A 22,165-nucleotide genomic window follows, 5' to 3' on the forward strand; every position below is an offset into this window, starting at 1 on the left:
TAGGTTTCTATAAGTGAAAGCCAGTGCATTAACTTTCATCAACTGGCCATATGAAGAAAACAGTATATTCACAGTATATAATTTGAGGCAGGAAGACTCAGAAGAAATCTGCTGAGAGCAATCATAGTACTGTTCAAAATATAGCACTTTCGCAGAACTCTATAGAAATACAAAATCATATGGGACAGGATGTGTAAAGTTCACAAGAAAATATCAAATGCAAATTGTCTTCCAAGTGTGACAATGATAACAAACTAGAATTATTTTTTTAAAGCAATAGTGAGAAAAGTATGTATATCTTGGTGAAATAATGAATGTAAAGAGCAAGTTACCAAATCATAAGAAACATGAACAGAAGGCTGCTTTGAGAAACAAATAAAAAATGGAGAAAAAGCAGAACAGTCTCACTCCTAGGCTAGGAGATCATTAGTATCACTTGATACTGAACAGCCTGTATGCTGTCCAATCTGCCTTCCCGCGATCTTCGAGGAATCCACACCACCTAAGAACTAAAAGACTTGCAATTACTTTTTGTACGATGTTACATACAAGTACTACTTTAGATACTGAGCATTTTTACCAGCTGTGACTACATATGAATTTAAAACACTTTCCAAGCCTCTCTTTCAGGTCAACCAAGACAAAAAATAGATTATGTATGCTTAGCATCTGTGAGGATGAGTGGTTTTTCCACATTCATAGAGACTGCACAAATAAGAGCTATCTGTCTGAACTGTGGATTTTAATCGAGCTCTTACTCTTCTCTGCAGCTCTACCATCTTCAGTTTCTTTCCTGTAATTTTCCCTATTTTAATGATTTAAAGCTTTTTTCCAACTTTTTCAAGATTTTTTTTTTGTCCTATTGCTCTTACTCTGCCCTTTATTTTAAGTTTCTTTCTGAATTTTCATTGATTTACTGGCAAATTCCCTGAAAGTAAACCTCTTGTGTTTTAGATCTGACCTCACCAAAGCCTTATAAATAACTTTTTACGCATGCTCTCTGTGACAATACTCCAGTATGGAGCTCCCATTTACTTTAGCTTCTTTAAATACTGCATTGGTAACTTCTTTTTTAATTGCAGGAATAAGGCCTATATGACTATATTTTAAATATCTTCCTCTTCATATTGCTTTCCATGTGGGCTTTTTTTTTTCCACAAGTTGAATTGAAACTTTCTGCTGAATTTAAAAACAGTATGACTGTGACTGCACAATTTCCCTGCAGTTTCACCCTCTTCTCTTAGATGACCCTAATTTCTTTTTCCAGCATGATGTTTATGCGCAGATACCAGGCCCTCTTAAGCATTGCATACACTGGGAAAGCAACCAATGATGAGTCAGTAGTGGAAACTATTTAGTATTGGGAAAACAGATTGCAGAAACATTTCAGAAAGTAAAGCTGAGATTGATGACAGTTCTCAAAACAATAGCAAGGCAACTTTAACCAGTCTTCACTAACATTTAAGCATGTTCCAAACCAATTCAAGGAATCAGTTTCTTAAAATGAACTTCTTTAATAGTCATGTCACCACAGATCAGACTGTACCTGTCTGTTACCAGACTATACATACTGCGGTGTAGATTGACGGCTTGTGTAAATCAGCCTCTTGGCTCCATCGTAGATTTTGCTGTCTCTCTTGGAATGTCTTCCAGTATGATGTACTTGATGGAGGGCTTCAAGTGCTTCTCCACGCCCAACAGATTTTGCACATCTAGACAGTAATGCTAATATCTAGTTTCAGGCAAAGTACAAGATAGAGACAATATCTGAAGCAAACACACAAGGCTTTTCTTTTCTTATCCACCTGAAAGTGAATCTATTCAAAATATAAAGATAAACCTTTCTCCTCTTGCTGCTACTCAAGATAGCACCCAGTGAACCTAATGGAGAGATTTGTCTGACAACCATATTCTGCCTTGTACTTGGGATGTTGTTGTTTGTAGTCACTAGAGAGCAGTGTCTGTGCACTGGAGAGCAGGATTTGGCTCTGTGCTGATATACTGGCTGGTGGTAGGCATCCAGATTTTGCTGAAAACAAGACGTGCTTTTGAAACTTGTGGCTGATGTATTAAGACAATTCTCTTCCTTTCTGTCTGCAGACCAGCCAATTCAGTATGCCCATTCCACTTTTGAAGACGGAGTTGCAAAACTGACTGTCCAAGATGCCCTACCAGAAGATGATGGCATTTATACCTGTCTGGCTGAAAACAACACAGGACAGGCATCTTGCAGTGCTCAGGTCACAGTCAAAGGTGAATATCTCAGCCTGCTGTAATTACTGCAATGATATTAGCTATAATTTTTTTTTTTTCCAAAAAATATTGGATCCTTAACAGAGGTGGTTGTAGGTGGATTCCATGTTTTTTCTAGGCTGTTGGCAGCTGGGTACCTTTTCTTCCCCTTGGAGGTGTGTACAACTCAAGTGCTTAGGCACTGTGAAATGTAAAGTAAAATGCATGTTTCAGAAAAAGGTTTTAATGCTCTGACCTTACCAAGAAGGGCTTCGTGTGGTACAGAGCAGTGAAGCTAAGTGTTGGAAGAGGTGTACCAGTGTAGAAAAGGACTGTTGCTGCTGAATGAAAAATAAGTGCAGTAGCACTAGTGTCACCCATCAGGCAGAGTGTTATGGTGAGGAGGCAGATGCTACCCTTCTCTCATGAAAGGCAGAGCACAGAGACCAGTGCCAGGGACTGCAACTATGATAGCAAATGCCAATATTCTTGTTCTGCTACCAGGATTTATTAGAGATAATTCTGAAAAGGTACATATCAGCTAGTTGGGAGCAGTATCTCTCTAAATAAGCAGAATTTTTGTAGTGAAAGTACCAGAAGAAGATTGTAGTAAGCAGTTGAGGTAATCTGTTGCCTCTGAAATCTGAGAGCACCCTCTTCGCAAATATCAATAATTTGATACCCTCAGTGCTGATTTGACACAGCTGATCTGTCCATGAAAGCCCTAATTCTGTACTAGGATCTGAACAAACACAGTCTAAAAGACCAGAGAGTGCAATGAAGAGATGACAGAATCCCACGGATAAATTGAACAGTGAGGTAGTATCAATCACTATTATGGTTTTTATTCCTATAATCTCAGCTGGCATCAGTTTTTACAGGTGTTTTGTTTTATGTCCTGGAGATGATCAGTCTTTCCCTCTACAATCCCCCTCCCTCAGGCTACCCCTCCCTCTACGATCAAGCCTGTATTTGGTATTTGTCATCTGCAAATGATTTTTTCCCAAAGTTATAATCGTTTGGCACTGCCTGTCCAACAGACTGCTGCGTGTCAGCTGCCAAGGGAGCTATTCTATTTGTCTATGACCAAATAATATCTGCCCCAAATTTGTACAGGCAGCTTGGTGGGAAATGATCCCTGGGATCCCAAGATTTGCCTTCGTTTGCCAATGTTCTGTGGTGTTTGTCTTCAGCACTTCAGTGATATGCCTGCCCCTATTCTGTCTGTATGAATCCACTTAAAACCCTAGACAAGCTTTAAATGAAAACAAAGTAATTCTGGTAAACCTATGAGTTAATTTCTTGATTACCAACTTGAATATGCTGTCATCCCCTCGTTGCCCTCCCCCACTGAGAAAAGGCACAAAGAAGGAAAACATTGATTTAAAATAAGCCTGAAACTAATCTGTTCTCAAAGCTGTCATTTATAATTTCTCTGAAGCATTCATCTGCATTAGCCAAGGGCCAATCAGGAGCACTCCACCTCAAGGGAGCTTTCTTTGACATAGGACCTGCTGATTCTTCACTGGGACACAGAAACCAAAAAGACAGCCCATCTCTTACTAACCATTTCTGAGTTATTTTAGGGTTGACGTACAATGCTAACAAGGGAGTAATAGTGACCTAGCCTTTCCCTAGGCTTGTGTACCCTGCTGAGTTATTTCAGGCTACATAGTAGCTGTTGCATCAAGTTGGATTCTTCCTGTACTTTAGCTAGTCTGGGGCTAGAAATCTGCATTGCCACTATTATGGGGAGTTAGTTCCTCTGTTTACATCCCATTCTATTTTCTGGGAGTTGTGGAGTATGGGGGGAAGAACAAGAGCAGAATTAAGAACATGCATGACAGGCTGTAAAGCCATGTGTTCAACATTTTTACAGCTTTAGCTGTCCCTTCCACTTCCTCCGTAAAACTCATTATGGCCCTGTTGCCATGAGGATTACCATAACTTTCCCCAAGACTCAGATCAATGTGGATTTGCCTGCCAAAAATAGTACCAAATTTAAAATCGTGATTTCCAAATCTCTTATCTGTTCATATATTTTTTCTCATCAGACCCTCTAGCAAATGTTTATTGGCATTAGAGTTCTCTGAGACTCTGACTGCTGCTGCTAAGGCTTTTCTAAATGCTCAGCTTCTGCAGACAGATTACAGCAGGAAATCTGTGTGCGTGCAGAAAAAGAGAAAACCAAAAATCCTCTCCTGACCAGGCACTGATTTTTGGAATAAAATCTGTAAAAACTGTGTCTGAATTGTAACCCATCTCTCTCCAGTTCCTTTTTGTCTCCAAGATGCTTTAAGGTTTTCAGCTTTCATGCAGTGCTTAGTTTGTTCAGTCATTGCTAGAGAAATATTTTCCTTTAGTATGTGAAAAGTAATTTGTATTTAATCTAAAAAGGAATTGATGTTCTTGGCATATCATCAGAATCAGACCAGTGTCAGAATTCAGCTTTTCCTTAACTTGCTACTGTGTTCCTGGGACATATCTCTGAGTCTGTCTGGATCTACATTTCACTTCATATTTCCATTTTTGGCTTTGCTATTCTAATGCAGCAAGGGTCTCATGGAGGAGCATATCTGCTGTGATCATTGGGGAAACTTTAGCTGGAGTGAATTGTCTGTCTTAACAGTAAAAATCAATTTTATTTTTCAAAGGCAAAAAGCTCCACCTACTAAATTAAATTAAGCTTACGGATAACTCAGAAAAGTCCCATACTGGCAGCAGGGATAGTCAGTGACAAACTGTTCAAAGGAAAAAAAAAAAAAAAAACAACCACAACATAAGGCTCATGTTTGAATTATAGTACAAGATGATACAGGTTACAGGTGTTATCTGGCCACATATGTTTTCTGATCATCTTTTGTGCATTCTTTGTCCTTTAGAAGATCTGTTGCTTTGTTTTTGTCAAAGGAAATTTCCTTTTGTGGGATTATTGTAGGAAATGACATTTTAAAGGTCCTTTGCCCCATAAAGGGCTCCTGCTCCAAGTCCTGTTAAACACGGGGGGGGGGGGTGGGACGACACAACACGGACTTTTTCCCATACTTTCTGTATGCTTTGCATTGGGCCCTGGATAAGTAGATAGGCTTATTGTGGCATAGCATTCCTTCTTAGTCATCAGTCTCAGATTCATTTATGGTTGTCTTTTGCTTCCTTATTATTAAGCAGGATAAATTCTGCCTAGCACTGAGCAACCTCAGTCCTTTCTTGGTTTTGTATGAAAAACGCTGAAGGTACTTAGCTGTTTGTAGGAGGCTTTTGGCACTGTGTCGAAAGTCCCACACTTCATATGGATGGGGCATAAGAAATGCAATGGTCTTAAAAAATTCAAACTAATCAGTCCTCTGCTTATTTAAGACAAGAAAATAACATCTTCAGATCACTTAAGTGATCTGAAGGCTGAGTAAATTGGGATAGATCCATTAGGTAGTCTGTGGAGAAACTAAGTTAATCAAGGTAAAGCTAATTTTGGCCTTGTGAAAGACTAAGTAGACTAAATTGAACCCTGACAGCTGTCTTCCCTGTGACAGCGGTTTCTTACAGCTGAAGTACAGGTAGAGATGAACTACAGAGAATGAGCAGCACTTCTTTGAAAAAACAGCCTAACAAATGTCTTCACCATGAGACCTTTTTCTAACTGAACTCTCTGGTGCACTGGATAAGATGCTAGATTAATTAACTAATGCAAGAAAACCTGAGAGGTGAGAAACATGGTCCAGGTTATTCAATCAATGACAGACATTCCTCAAATGGTACCATTTGCTGCTCTGCAAATGTTAGATTTTTTTTCCTTTAAACTTATGCATCATTTTCACAGGAAAATCAGAATTTGGGAGGCTTTGGAGTACTTGTCACATGAGGGCTGACTCCTAGGAGAATGTCCATCTCTCTTGCAATTCTGCAGTAGATGACAAACAAAATATCTGACCCACTGCAGGCTCCTTGAGAGTTCTCCAGCCTCCTCCCACCAGGCAGCAGCATCACTGATTGAAGTGAGGAGGGAGGGCATGAAGCACCGTAGTGATAGCAGCAGCACAGGCTTGCAGCCAGGGTACTTTTGTGGGTTCTAATGCTCTGCTGCCACCCATTTTGCTGATGCTTGTCTTCTGCACACTGTTTTTTTGAATAGAGGCCTAATACAGCCTGCCTTGGTGAGCAAACACTATTCAGCAAATACTGCTGGTCCTGCTCATTGGCTCTTGACCTCATTTCTCCCTCTCTGCCGGCAGTGCACTTTCTTCCCTTTCTCCCCCACCACTTTTTGTTCACACTTTTTTTTTTTTTTTCTTAAGTGCAGCCTTCCCAGCATAAATGTCTATGTTGGGAAGCCTGTAGCCATTACAATCCGATTACTGTAGTCATTCATTGATCATTGGACGAGCAGATTAGAGTCACCTGAAAGCCTGTCAGAGTCCCTGCTGTAACCAGTTTATCAGAGCAGTGAAGGCAGATGCTTTCTGGAAAACCAGTTTGTTTTGTTCCTGTCGCTCTTACATCTGGTGTGAGTGGGACCATAAAATACAACCAGGTGGAAAAAAAGCTTTCAGGTAGGAGTCTTTTCTTCCAGTCATGAGAGATGCTGTCTTTAGGTTGTGGGTTGTTTTCCTTTCTGTCTCAGAATGACCTCTCTTAGACATTAATCTTTTAAAGAAGGTTATCACTGCAATAAGCAGCCTCTCTCTGAAGACTTAATTGAGAGAGGCTACGGCTTTTTTTTCTCTGAGATATACATTTCTGCCTAAGGGAAATGAAGTATGATGTCTTGCTTGCCTACAGTGATGAAATATTTGTGACAGCTTTTCAAAGTCACTATTTGAAAGCATTTTGCTGTATTTCAAGTATGTCAATAATATGAACGACTGTAGAAGACATTCCAAAATATACCAGACTAGTCTTGTTAAATGTCCAAAAGGCATTCCAGACCAGTAGTCTGGTGGAACCACCTGGCTCTGTAAGAATTGGTTTCAGAGCACTACGTGAAAGGGAGGGGTTTTTTTGTTGCGGTATTGAAAGGTCAGAGGTAAGCTATCATGAGCATCAAAGAAACTCTGTTCCAGTGCTTTCAAGGGTATCCCAAAGTTTTCGGTCCAGCACTCCATATGGGTCACTAACAGCTGTAATCTGTAAGACTAAGATTCTTTTCTTTAAAATTGCCTTCTTTCAGCACCTCAGGACCAAACGTGAAATACAATGCCGGCTAAAGACCAAAAAAGAAGGACAAAAGCAAAACACGTGTGGAAGCTTTTAATGATATAGGATTTGTGCCATCAATATAAACAATATTCTCTAAAGGCAGCTTCTATGATGTAAATCATTTCCAGTAAAAGGGGAACCAAATTTGGATACAAATGAGGGATGAGTGCTTACAAAATGAGCAAAAGTTAAATGGCAGGAATTGCATTAATATTTCTTACAATGAAAAACAAAGATGAGATGCTGACAGAAGAAAATGTTTAATTTAAAAAGAAAGAAGAAAAAATCGCCAACACTGCATCTGATGGTCTTCTCAACCGTGAAGTGATCAAATGCTGTGAACATTAAGCTATTATGTACCAGAATGACAGAAAACAGATGGTTAGTATAACATTCTTGGGAATGGCCATGCATTGGCTGAGGGGCAAATTGTCCCAACTTGGATTGCCAAATTCTATAATGCTCCAAGTTTCAATTGAAAAGTGGAAATCATCAAAATACATATAAAACCTCTTAACTGAATATATGCCTGAGTAATTTTGAAAGCATGGGCATGATGTTACCACCCCAAAGAGTGTGTCCAAGAGCAGCTGATGTGGATTAGCTAATGGGAACTCAAACAGTCAGCCATCAAACTAACTCATAAGATTAGCTCAATTTATAAAACTCTCCAGAAATGACTGTTGTGCAGGTAGATTTGAAGTAGGCAAGCTGTATGATGGGAGGAAGCCCTAATCAGACTTAATCACTGAAAATCAGTCCCAAAGCATCTGAGAGTTGGATGTAGTGTGTGTTTTTCTGGAGGAAAATGGACTTGGTTTCTGGCAATAAGCATCATTTCTATCTTCATTCATTTTCTGGCCTTTTTCCTGCTTTTCTCATGTAGTTATGAATTCACCCACCTTATGTTACTTCTATGAACTGACTTCCAACCTAGCTTCACTGAGCTTCCTTTCCGTGACTACAAGGTTAACTTGAATTAATCACAACACGGTCCTGTTGTGCAAATATTGCTAAACAAATGACAAAGACCAAATGCATATTTTAGTCACTTGTGTACCATCAGTCAGGATACATCAGATGGAGTAGCTACCAGAGACAAATTTAGACCATAGAATAATTATGTAACAACTAAAAAACATGACATCACAGGTAAAATGGCTAACCAAGTGCTAAAAGTGTCCCATTTCAACATATAAGCTTTCCATCTCTAGTGCCTCATACATAGGCAGAGTGAGAGTCACAGATGGAAAAGTACCTATAGGATCGATGTTTGTCTTTAAACCACAAATCAAAAGGTGAAATACATGTTTAAGGAAGTTGTTTCCCAATGTTAGAATTAAAATTATAGAGGCAGCAAAACAGACTCTAAAGATATATCTGTGTCTACTTTTTTCACTTGTTTTTTTAAAAGATAATTAGCACTTCTGTTAGTGTGAGTTTTGTCTCTTAGTTTCTCTTGGATTTGGCAGTAGACATGTTGACAGTATTTCGAAGCCTGTTGAGTACCTTGCATTACCAGCTGATGTAAAATACATACACAAACAAACGTATATATGCTCCAGTGCAAAAATCTCATGGAAGTTTCACTTACAGAAGGATTCTTGCATAAGCAGAGGAGCATGTCCAATGCTTACAGAAAAGCAGAGGATGTCAGGGTCTCACAAGCACTTTGTCATGTGTTCAAGAAAATAATAATTAAAAAATAGCTTTTAATCAAAGGACTCAGTGATTGGTTTGAGAGCAGGGAGATGTGCATGTTTCTTCTCTGTATAAATATTTTTCTGAGTCCCATTATCAAAAGATTAGGGAAATGGGAGGACCATGGAGAAGAGTTGTGTGTAAGCAAGGGATATTCAGCACCTGCAGAAAGAGAAGAGCTGTAAAGGTGAGAATTAAAGAATTGCTTTATGAACAGCATATGCAGGAGGAGAAGTAGGGTGGTAGGAAAGGAAGGTCCAAGTAAGGAAAAGAGGAGATGGGTTTGCCTAAGGGAAAAAATACAGTACCTGAATTTGAGTTAGGTGAATAAAGAGAAATCTGAAAATTTAAAATACATAAGCTGGTGTGTATAGAGCCAAGTAAGGATGGCAAGTTCTTATAGGTATGTTTCTTCAGTTAAGTCTTACAAATTCAACAGTGTGTTGCTCAAGCATCTAACCAGGTTGCAGCATAGACTCCATAGGTAGGTCTGACCAACCAAACTGGAAACAAAGCTGGCAAATCAAATACAGGGGCCCCATGCTGAAAGTTAGCAGGTCCTGCCTTGTCCTTACGAGTTCCGCAAGTCTATGCAGTTCTCTTGCCCTAAAAGGCAAAAATGTCCACTTAACAGAAGCACCATAACAGAATTTGTTGTATGTACATTTAGGATAGAAAATACATCTAACTAGGCAGATATACCAGTCTAACACCTGCTTTAGCAATTCCTGAGATCTAATTTTGTCACGTAGTGATACCTCACTTTTAGAAGAATTAGCTTTCTATTTTACAAACTGGAAAAATGAGCAATACAGAGATGTCTAAGCGCCTTAATGCAGGTTACAGTGTGAGTCCTAATGAGCAGGTCATTCCTTTGCAGTAGAGGAAAGGCACAGAGGGACGGAACTTTGTCTAGCTGTATACTACTGGATGTGTTTCTGCACAGCTTCATTTAAGTCAAGCCTTGACTGCTATTTGACATACACAGATTTTGCCATTTTTTTTTAAAGTAATGTCTTAGTTTGAGAGATTTTTAATATAAATTCATCAAGAAGAGACAACTGACCACAAACAATGCCATATTAGAACTACCTTATCTTTTCTGGACTTAAAAGCCAAAGAAGCCTTGCTTTAGAATTCCTTTCTGACACCAACTTTTACCCAGAAATACAATGTTGCTGTATTATTTTTTTCCCTTTCTCCTTTCTAACTTCAAAAGTTTACTTGCTCTCAAGCTGAGTCTTATTTGTCTGAGTTCTTTAAAAGCATTCTTAATACAGTATGCTTTTGATTACCCACTTGACAGAGTGAGTGGAACTATTTTAATATTACTACAGGTAACTATTCTGTTGCCAGTATGGATTTGCCAGAGGAGAGAAGGGCTGAAGGAGCTGTAAATCTTTATATCAGTGGCGTCTTCGGGGACACTGGCACTTTATGTGACTGCCTGTTCCTATTGTGCTTCCACTGCATTTCAGCTCATGCGCAGCCCAGATTTTTTTCTAATGGAAGTGGTATCTCTATACACCATGATACACTGCAATTAAGTTAAATTCTAACTGGGCAGCCTCACAAAAAATTGAGTGTACCTGTGAAGGTGCCTCAGCAGCATGCACAGTTTCACTACTGAGCTAACCTGGCTAGATCTAGCATATATGAAGGACCTTTTCTGCAGTTCTCCATGTCAGACTGGTATCAAATCCCACAGCATTCTCCTGGAGAAACTGCCTGCTCATGGCTTGGGTGGGTGTATGCTTCACTGGGTAAAAAACTGGCTAGAAGGCAGGGCCCAAAGACTGGTGGTGAATGGAGTTAAATCCAGTTGGCAGCCAGACGCAACTGGTGTTCCCCAGGGCTCAGTACTGGGGCCTGTTCTGTTTAATATCTTTATCAAGGGCCTGGATGAGGGGATCAATTGCACCCTCAGTAAGTTTGCAGACGACACCAAGTTGGGCAGGAGTGTTGATCTGCTTGAGGGTACGATGGCTCTACAGAGGGATCTGGACAGGCTGGATCGTTGGGCCGAGGCCACTGGTATGAGGTTCAAAAAGGCCAAGTGCCAGGTCCTGCACTTGGGTCATGACAACCCCTTGCAGTGCTACCGGCTTGGAGAAGAGTGGCTGGAAAGCTGGCAGAAAAGGATCTGGGAGTGTTGGTGGACAGCTGGCTGAATATGAGCCAGCAGTGTGCCCAGGTGGCCAAGAAGGCCAACAGCATCCTGGCCTGCATCAGGAATAGGGTGGCCAGCAGAACTAGGGAAGTGATTGTCCCCGTGTACTGGGCACTGGTGAGGCCACACCTCAAGTACTGTGTTCAGTTTTAGGCCCCTCGCTACAAGAAGGACATTGAGGTGTTGGAGCGTGTCCAGAGAAGGGCAACAAAGCTGGTGAGGGGTCTGGAGAGCAAGTCTTATGAGGAGCAGCTGAGGGAACTGGGATTGTTTAGCCTGGAGAAAAGGAGGCTGAGGGGAGACCTTATCGCTCTCTACAAGTACCTGAAAAGAGGTTGTAGAGAGGTGGGGGTTGGTCTCTTCTCCCATGTAACAAGCGACAGGACAAAGGAAACAGCCTTAAGTTGTGCCAGGGGAGGTTTAGGATGGATATCAGGAAAAATTTCTTCACCGAAAGGGTTGTCAAGCATTGGAACAGGCTGCCTAGGGAAGTGGTTGTGTAGCCATGCCTGGAGGTGCTTAAGGACATGTTAAGTGCTGGTTTCAGCAGTGTTAGTTTGATGGTTGGACTAGATGACCTTAAAGGTCCCTTCCAACCTAGACGATTCTATGATTTCTGTGATTCTAAATGACGGGGAATTTGTTAGCAGTGGGCCAGCTGAGCTGCCTTCTAAACACATTCGGTAGGCATACACGCTCTCAGGCTTTCCATGAAGTTGCAGTCTGTGGCAGCGACAGAAGAGCAATTACTTGATGTAAATAACTTGCAAACAGGGTTAGTCATTAATAAGGCAGACAGCTCTGAAGGCAAAAGCAAACACTACTTCAGCTGCAAAAACTTCCAGTGAAGACTGTCACTGAGGAATTAGGTCTGCTGACTGCAAAGTGATCGGCTGTGAACTCAGCTGGCTACTTTGTATCTCTGGCCCCTGCCCTCGAAAATCAATTTTTTCCTGAGGAGGGGAAGTGGAGGCGGAGGTGCTGATCTTTTCTCCCTGGTATCCAGTGACAGAATGTATGGGAATGGTTCAAAGCTCTGCCAGGGGAGGTTTAGACCGGACATTAGGAAGCATTTCTTTACTGAGAGGGTGGTCAAACACTGGCACAGGCTTCCTAGAGAGATGATCAATGCCCCAAGCCTGTCAGTGTTTAAGAGGCATTTGGACAACGCCTTTAACAATATGCCTTAACTTTTGGTCAGCCCTGAATTAGTCAGGCAGTTGGACTAGATGATCATGGGTAGGTACCTTCCAACTGAAATAGGCTATTCTGTTTTGACTGTTTCTCCCAAATCCTGATTCGTACTGGTGTAGTCAGCCCTTTGATAGTGGGATTTCTGGGGTGGCATGCTGTGGGTTGCAGAACAACAGAGGTTAAAACACTGATGACCTGGTGATATCCCATACAGAGGAAAAGAGTCGGGAAAGGAGGAGTGTACATGGAGCTGCAGAATAGAGCTGGAAGACTACCCTGCAGTAAAATAAATAGATTGCCAGACTAGGTGAAGTGGAACATGACCTCCTTTGTGAATCCCTAACCACCCTGACTAATATAGGCTTAGGGCGTTGTCAATCTTGGGTTAAGTTTCTCTGTGTAATGTGAGGCACAACATCCAGACTATAACTTGGCCCAGGTCTTCAGTGAAAGCATCTCCCAAGGATATTTAAATCTCACCATCCATTTACAAAAACAGAACACAACTGCAGAAATAAATGATGGGAGGTAGATGCATAAAGAACACTGCTAGGTCATTAAACATCTAGTTCTTATGACCTAAGTTTGCAAAATGGCATACCAACCCGAGATCTTTAATAAGGCAGAAATATCCCTACATGTCTCAAGAACATAAAGGTGTCTCTTCCCCCCCCCCCCCCCCCAAGTACAAATCAAGTTTGAAATTCTTGGAAAACTTGCAGAAAATATTTTTACTGTATCACTTCAGGCCTGAGACAGAAAAATAATTTACAGGTAATTTGGTAACAGCTGGATTTATTTACATTGAAACTGGAGAGATAAATGTCTTTCCAAGATCAAGATCTGTGTGCAAACCTGAATCTTGCTTTGAGAGGTTTTAGTGGAATCTGCTGCTTCTCTCTTTGAGCTTGCTCACACACAGAGCTTTTTGAGTTAAGTGTTCTCCTCAGCTCAGTTGACTTATTAGCCGCTGAGCCAAAATGATATTTAAACACCATAAATGGTAAACGTTGCTGAGACAGTCCTTTCGCGCAGCTCAGACTAGGCATTATTTGGCAGTTAACCACATGATTCTGGCAAACAGATTCCTTGAGTATAATTAAATCTCTTATAAGACTAAACACTGCAAGTTGTTTGCAGTGGTCTGAACATAAAGCAGCAAACTCTCTATTCTTTGCATGTCCTTGACTTGTAACCAGTTGTAACTGTGATCTTGTGCAGCTGAGTTATTGCATTAAAGGTGTATATGTGCAGTGCTGTAGCTGACCCTGGTTGAGCTGAGGGCTGGACTAGAAGATCACCAGAGGTCTTTTCTGAACTCAGTTATAATTTTGTCTGATTCTGTGCAGTGTTGAGCATGCTGAAGTCCTGATATTTCAACAGGAGATGTCAGCATTCTGCAGCTCACATTAAAAGTCTTCAGGACATCTGGGTAGTCAAATGAACAAGAAAATTTACTAGAATAGATAATGCCCGTAAAACGTTAACTGTTTTGACTACAGGCCAGGTAAAACCCAGGTCCAGTCTTTGGAAATCTTCTTAAAGTTTGCATCCTGATCTGGATTTTCTTCTTTACCCCAGTTTCCACAGCAAATCTGGCAATGGAAATGCCACGGTGCGGTTATTCTTCATTTCCTTCTGTCCGAGTGTATAGATTTATCTGTATTTTTTACCTTATAAAGTAAATAGTTGGTTGCATACTTACATGTACCAGTTTAACTGCATATTGTACAATTGATTGGTAGTAGGTTAACTGTTCAGTACAGCATGAATTTTCCACTTTTTCTTTTACGTATACACCTTGAACTCAGTAACTCACCCATGCTTATCAATATAAAGATGTTTGCCATTGTGTTCAGGCACCAAGTTCTGATGCAGGTCTAGGTTTTAAAAAAATTAAGTGTATTTTGGCTTAGGCACACAGCTAACATTAAGACATCTCTTGCAATAATTTCCAGTCTGCAGATATGGTGAGGTTAATTTTATGTAAGGACTCTTTAAATCCTGGATTGATAAAAGTCTAATAATAGGAAAGCATTTTTTGTCACCTTAAATTTCTATTAATGCAGGTTAATAAATAAACAGATGTTTGATATGGTAGCTGTAGATGGATTAACTATTGATTACACAAACACAGGAAAACAGAATAAGAGATTAATAGAAATAGTTGTGTATCAGAGGCAATATACCTCTTTTCCCATTGCCATCCAAATATGCTGAGAATCTGTATTTTTGTAAGAAACTGGAAGAGTTTAAATTCTCTTTAACCTCTGTGGATTTAATGCACTGAGTGGCTTTTTTAAGCATAAATTTGGATGCTTATTAGAGTATCTTCCTAATAAAAAAATGAACCCTTAGGGTAAGGCAACGCTGTGGGAAAACCCTATGTTACTTTTTCTTTGTAGAAAACATATGTGGGTATATAAGGTACCCTTTAAATGCTTTGCTTACTATTTCTGGTCTCCCAGGCTGTGTTTCCCACTGAGCTGTGCATCTTACTACTTGCAGTTTCCCACCGTTCATGCATATTAAAGCCTGAGGAAAGGCAAACGCCATAGGAACCATATAAGTGGGATTGTTGTGGTGGACTTTTAAATCTATCACTCTGCGTAATGCCTTATCAAAAGCCTGTTGAAATTTCAGAGAGACCACTGCTCACCAGAGAATGCCCTGGCTGGGCTTATGTATTATGCCAAACCACAGCTCCGTGCAAAAATTGTTAAACTTCTTGATCCTATAATTTTATATAACAGTCTTTGAGAATTTGGTGCTCTATAAGCAGCCTTTCAGAAAATCATAGTATCTTCTGTATTATCTTGCATGATTTGACCTGCATGAAACTAACAGCTATGGTTAAAAAATTGTGGCAGCTTTTATAAGCTACTGTAAAATCAACCGGTTGCACAGTCTGAAAACAAGTTATTGAAATGCATCTGTGTTTTATCAAGCCTATACTATGTAGCGCTTTCTGATGTTCCTCATTAATTGCTTTGACATGATCTACCTCAGGGGAACTCAGGGCAGCAGCAGAAGTTGATTGGGGAAGGGAAAGGGAGGGAGAGAATTAACTGTTTACGGTAGAATCTTTTTAGTCGCTATGGCAGTACTGCTATCGGTTAACTCTTATATTCCTTCTTTCCATTCTTAGAGATGAACCTACTCCTATTTGGAAGTAACAAGAAGTAAGAGTGGTGAGGGAGATGTTAAATGGCTACAGGCGATTAGCACGCATTAACATAATAGGAAGAGATCGGATCTCCTCTTTTTCACATCCAATTGATTAAGCTCGAGGACGCATAGACATATAACAAAGTCATGCCCTTATGCTAATGTCAGACAAAATTTTCCTTATGTTCCAGATTTCCTTTCTGGTGCTAGATGTGCCATATTTTTATTGTCTGTAGTTTTGGCAGCAAAAATACCCTGCAGTGTTACGAAAGAGGTTGTTTCAGCCAGAAGCACAGTGACTTGCAGTATCTGAGCTGGGAGCTGTACCTGTGCTTTCTTCTTTCTCTTCCTTCCCCCTACTTTGGGCTCTGAAGCCAGCTCTCACTGAAGAGCATGTGAATTTTGAACCCCAGCAGAGTTCATGTGGTGAAAGAGGCTTTGGAGGAATGAGGGAAAGCAAGCCCTAATGCTGGCCTTTCGTTGTGTGTAGCTTGCTTATTTGTGTCCTGTTTTTCTTATCTCCTTGCCCTTTCACTTTCCTGTTGCAAGTCACAGATTTTGTTCCTGATGTATGAGACTAGCTAGCACCTAGCTGTGGCCAGGGCATGTGAACTTCTACGATTGGGGTTTTTTTGGTGTGTGGTTTTTCTTGTACTACTTTTTACTTGGCAAAGCAATTAGCCAAGTGTTTTCAAAAGGAAGTAGTATCGCACAGTATCTTTTCACCATAAACAGGAACGGGAGTTATTTGCCTAATCTTGAATGAGCAGTGTCCCTTCTTTTTCCGAGTACCTTCCAAAATCAAATTGATTCCTGTTTTTCCTAACAAGAGCTATAAAGGCTAAAATTGAAGAAACGTTTAGGTATATTATAATAAGCTGTGAAAATGTACAGTGTTGCTATCTCGTGGTAAAATTGTGAAATGTTAAAGCCTTCATCAGAGGAGCACTGAGTCACTGCATGGTGCTATGTAATAAACACACAACTAAAAGCATTTACAAGCTTCAAAAGAATTTGAAAATAGTTAACATTCAGGCTCCGTAATTTGGCCTCTGCATGATTGTATCAGTCCCTTCTGAGAAAATGCAATGATTTTAGACTAAGACTAAATAAAACTAAATAGCGTATCTGAAACTGGCTGTGTTGTCTTGTGTAAAACATCTGCGAGAAACTGAAGTTGTCAGTAGGCCAGTTTAATTTTTTTCTAAGTTTAGACGTCCACAATACGAAATTTTAAGTAAAGGAAGAAATGTTACATGAAGCAAGCCCCTACGGTTTCTTAATGAACAAATAGTGTTTATGGATTAGAACTTAACTCTTTTCAATTGTTGCTGCCAAGTCAAGAAACATTAGACAATTTTTGTGATATACTGCTTAAGTTGCTGCTAAAATAAACATATGCTACTGATCAACATATACTACTGAACAACAGTAGCATAAGATTAGAGATCCCCAGTAAAAAAAATATTTAAAAAGTAGGGGAGAGTGCTTGCGTGTTGAAGAAAGCCTGTTCAAGTTGCCAAGGAGTCAGTCTTTGTAGCCCTATGTTTACTGTATCCTGGATGTCACACGTTTGAAAAGAAATACTGGTTGCCTTAGCCATGATAAGCTTCTAGTTTTTGAGCTCTTACATACAACGGATTTCATATCTGTTGGTAAAGAAATGCCTTGACTGCCCCCATGCTCCAAAGAACATCACCCATAGATAGGGAGACATTTTTACTTCTGCTTTGTAATAGGTTTTTAGAAATCAGGTAATACTTCAGGGACTAAATCAAAGTGTATGTGCATTGGTATATGATACATTTACAAGGATAGGAATGTCTTCAGAAAGGTTATGATATATAAAGTTGCTTTTGTTTCTGTCCCTGGAGTGATCCTCAAGTTTTCAATATTTCAGACTTAATAATCCATCGTAATGTTCCTCCACTTGATTACATTCGGTTTCCTCTAATGAAATAAGTTGTTTCTCCAGTAACTTTTCTTGCACTGTTGAAGCTGTACCCATGTAGTTTTTTACTACTTATATACCATAGACTTCTTTTTTTTTGATACTTACTGTCATAATTTTCTGTTTAAGCACAGAAATGGTCTTCATACAGGAGATCAGCATAAACCTGTGCAGTGCTTAAATTTAGTGCAAATGCTATTTTTAAGATTTGTGCAAGGATGAGGCAAGTTCTGGCCCCCTTCTTTTCAATTTGACAGCTTCACTTACAAATAGCGAGCACAGATCAGTAAGTCATTCTTCATCCTTTAATCTTGCAGGTCACTCTTTTAGGGGTAGAGGCCTGCATCCCCAGTAAATCATCTTAATGTCACTCATATCAGAAAGTTTCCTCACCAGCGTAGGATACCTCTGCCTAAGATAGCTTCAGAAACTGAGGCCTAACTTTTTTGTAATCTTGTTGGGTTTGTCATTCATATATGCAATTACCGTGAATGATTTGCTTGCTTCCGTTTAATGTTTATGCAGCTCTGTGCAAGAAGGCAGTTTTGTTCCAGTACATGAAACTTTCATTTCTGCAGCACATATTTTGGAGGAGTTAGCATTGCTGAAAAATTCCTTTTGGGAAATGATTTTGCTCTACTACTTCTGTAGTGGCTCACCCATTTCTTGTTAATAAGCTGAGGCTGTTATACTGTATTGTCTTCCTTGATTACAGAAATCCATTTATTTAGACTACATGCAACAGGAATGTCAGTCTAACAAAGCAAAGAGCCAGTTGTGAGGGATGTGGAGTGCTGCTAGTACTTACTGCTGTTTGTAGCAGGGCTCTGCTGGAGGCAGCTCAGGCTGTTCTGAGAGAATTGCTGTTAGAGCCACTACTAGCAAATTTGTTTCCTGGTCACTGTTAACTCTCTCCTGGGAGCTGTTTCAGCTCTTTTTTTTGTTATCTGTCCTTCTCCGAAGGCTTGAACTTCTGTGATCATACCCCAAGTTTGTTTCTCTGTTGGTCTAGAACCACACCTCTGCTTTTATTTTCATTTCCCTTCTCTCCTTTTACTGCATATCTGCCTTCTTGATTTGCAACGTTATGAATTATTTCAATAAAAGGGATAACAGAAACATTATCATTTAAGCATCCTTTTCTTTCTTTTTTTTCCCTATGCCTCTTTCCTGTCTTACTACTTTCTTGTTTTTTCCTGTTCCTCCTTTCGTCTTCTTCTTTTCTCCTTTTTCCCATTATATGGATTTCTGCTTTCCCTCCCAGACCTGTTTGTTTGAGAGACAAAGGCAAGGCATTAGAGTAGTGAAGGAGCATGTGCTGATATTGCTGAGTTCAGCAGTTGTTTGAAGCTATTTCCCTGAGTAAACAGCACAGAATAGATGAATATGGTGAATCACAACAGTTTATTACTGTAGATGGGTTTGACCCAACTTCATGGCTATATTCTATCCAGCATTAGTCACTTAGAAGCAGGTGCTATTGGAAGTCCTAAGACTGATCAATGTGGCCTGATGGCAAATCAGGCATTTCAGAGTGTCCATAACACTAAGCTGAGTGGGTCTCAGTCAGGTCTCGTAATTCCATTCTCACATGCATCAATGTCTCACTGCTCAATGCCAAGAAAAGACCTACAACATAAGCCAGCAAGAAAAGATTTTGGCCAGAAAAAGCTTTGCTAGAGAAGAGGAAAAACTTCCTCTCTAGGCAGCTTCCAAATTTACATTAAGCTCAAATAACCCTGGGAAGAGCTTAACTTTTTGCCTCCAGGAGGTTCAGTGGACTTCCTCAGTGAGGTGCTTTCAGTTTTTCTAATCACCATCCTTTTATGAATGGCGTTTTTTTCCAGCCTGGCACTTCATGTTGCTGTAATACTATTTGGGATGATCTCAATGTACCTTTCAAAATTTTGAAGGTGGGAATAAGCAAAATGAAGCTATTTTCATGTATGGACAGAAAGTAGAGTTGACATTCTAAAGGCAAGATGTAAGAGGTCTGAACTCAAGCTAAACAAAACAAAATGTGTATCCAAGTGACCGATAAATATTTATGACTTCTTACATTTGGTCATGATCACTGCTTTGGCTTCAGAAGTGTCTTTGCTCAGGTTTATAGAGCAGAAGTATCGTTCCTGGTCTAGTGTATCATACAGGTCACAGTTAAACAATCTTGCTTCATAGCCTCTGAATCCAAGACAGAGGAGACCACTGGAAATTACTTATCTATCACAGATAGATTTTATTTTTAAAAGTGATTAATGTAACTCCAGCACTCATCATTTGATAGTATGGCCTAAAAAAAAAAAAAAAAATATCTAATCCAGCAGATGTTGATAACCTCAGGTTTCAATCTTTCCCAACATCAATCAATTGGCTGAGTTGGCCCAGCACCCTGTCTAGCTGAATCTTAAAAGTGTCCAATGATGGGGAATCCACCACTTCCCTGGGGAGATTATTCCAAGGTCTGGTTGTTCTCATTGTGAAAAATTTTCCTCTTGTGTCCAGTTGGAATGTCCCCAAGAGTAACTTGTACCCATTACCCCATGTCTTTTCCATGTGACTCCTAATAAAAAGGGAGTCTCTGTCATCGTTGTAGCCACTCTTTAAATACTGGAACATGGTGATAAGGTCTCCCCTAAGCCTTTTCTCAAGGCTGAAACATGTCAGGCTTCCCAGTCCTTTGATCATCTTTGTGACTCTTCTCTGGACCCTGTCCAGCCTTTTTTGTGTAGCTGAGATGAAAACTGAACACAATATTCCAGGTGTGGCCTGACAAGTGCTGAGTAGAGTGGGATAATGACTTTTTTATCTCTGCTGGTGATGCCCTCATTGATGCAACCCGGCATCCTGTTAGCTTTCTTTGCTGCTGCAGCACATTGTTCACTCATATTGAGCTTGTTGTCCACCAAGATCACCTGGTCCTTTTCCACAGAGCTGCTCCCCAGCCAAATAGATCACAGTCTGTGCTGCACTCCTGGATTATGTTTTCCCAGATGCAAGCCCTTACACTTGTTCTTGTTGAACTTCATAAAGTTCTTGCTAGCCCACTCTCCCAGCCTATCCATGTCTTCCTGCAGGGTGGCTCTCCCTTGCAAAGTGTCCACTTCCCCACTCAGTTTGGTATCATCAGCAAATTTCATCAGGGTACACTTGATCCCGTCATCCACATCACTTATGATGATATTAAACAGCATTGGACCCAGTATTGATCCCTGGGGGACCCCACTTGTGACAGGTTGCCAGTTGGAAAAGGACCTATTTACCGCCACCCTCTGGGTGCAGCCTGTCAGCCAGTTTCCCACCTGACACACAGACCACTTTAGACTGTAATGCACCAGTTTCTCTAGGAGGAGGCTGTGGGGAACCGTGTCTAAAGCCTTGGAGAAATCCAGTTAGATGATGTCCACCTCTCGCCCCACATCAACTGAGCAGGTTATCTTGCTGCAGAAGGTGATCAGTTTGTCAAGCACGATTTGCCCTTGATGAATCCATGCTGGCTTTTCCCATTCATGTTCTTCAATTGACTTGTGATAGCCCCCAGATGGATTTGTTCCATAACATTCCCAGGGACTGAAGTAAGGCTGATGGGCCTATCATTTCCTGGATCCTCCTTTAAGCCCATCTTGTAGATGAGTGAACTCAAACCCATTTGATATTGACCATCTAACAATCTAAATGGTTAGTAATTTCAGAGTGGTGAATCCTGTATTCCTGTGAGTTTACATTTTTAACTCATCAATCATAAGAACAGCAACTTGTGATGTATCTGAAGATTTTATGTCAATTTAGCAGTGATTAAACACATTGAATTGTTGGATACAAGTTGTTGAGGGGGGTTTTTTGCATGTGTACTTGTGGAAAATGAGTGTAATTTTCTGTGTGATACTCTACAATATCTGTTAACAATGATCTAAGAGGATCCCTGGAGGAAGGACAGTTCCATTCCCATTTCTTGCCTTTCTGCTTGGACTACTGGCAAGGCAAAACAGCTATATTGGGTGGTTTCAGTGATTTTTGCCTTCTGAGAGCTGAAACAAGACCACTGACTCAAAATCAGTTCAAAACTAGGGTCAGTTAAAATTGGTCATGAAAATTGCAGTAAGAGACCACTTTTGTTCTCTTCTTGACTTTACAGAAAAGAAGAGCAGCAACAAGGCAGAAAGTGCACAGGCTGCCAAGTTAAACAAGACTTTTGCACCCATCTTCCTTAAAGGCCTGACTGACCTCAAAGTAATGGATGGAAGTCAAGTGATAATGACTGTGGAGGTATCAGGTGCGTAGCTATAGAAAACAATTATTTAAAAATTTTAAATCCTGCTGCAAAGTATGTGCTTTTTTCCACTGTCCTTTTCTTTTAGCAGGTGTCTTTACATTTGGAATAATATTTCAAGGAATCAATTTTTTAAACGTAAAAGCTAGGTTTGTCTCATCTCATCTTCGGCGTGGATAAACGTTATCCAGTGTTAATGTATTCAGACCTGTACAAGTGTTTCTTTATTGGAATAATAATAATAATAATATTATTATTGGGCCCTGCTGTTGAACTAAAACTCTCAGTC

At 40.2% G+C, this 22,165-nt stretch overlaps 1 protein-coding gene across 2 annotated transcripts in view; it reads left to right on the forward strand.

Annotated features, from left to right (window-relative positions):
• The window catches only part of MYLK (myosin light chain kinase), a gene marked incomplete at its 5' end in the record, with an annotated part of 160,661 nt that overhangs the window by 48,661 nt on the left and 89,835 nt on the right, over nt 1-22,165 (forward strand). For both annotated transcript variants that reach the window (XM_082483392.1, XM_082483393.1), the window contains 2 exons: nt 2,101-2,253; nt 21,742-21,879. In XM_082483392.1, coding sequence (XP_082339518.1) covers nt 2,101-2,253; nt 21,742-21,879 — 291 coding nt within the window. The remainder of the gene's footprint in view (nt 1-2,100; nt 2,254-21,741; nt 21,880-22,165) is intronic.

Source organism: Vanellus vanellus, assembly GCF_965231255.1.
Source record: "Vanellus vanellus genome assembly, chromosome: 5".
NCBI classification, from domain to species: domain Eukaryota; kingdom Metazoa; phylum Chordata; class Aves; order Charadriiformes; family Charadriidae; genus Vanellus; species Vanellus vanellus.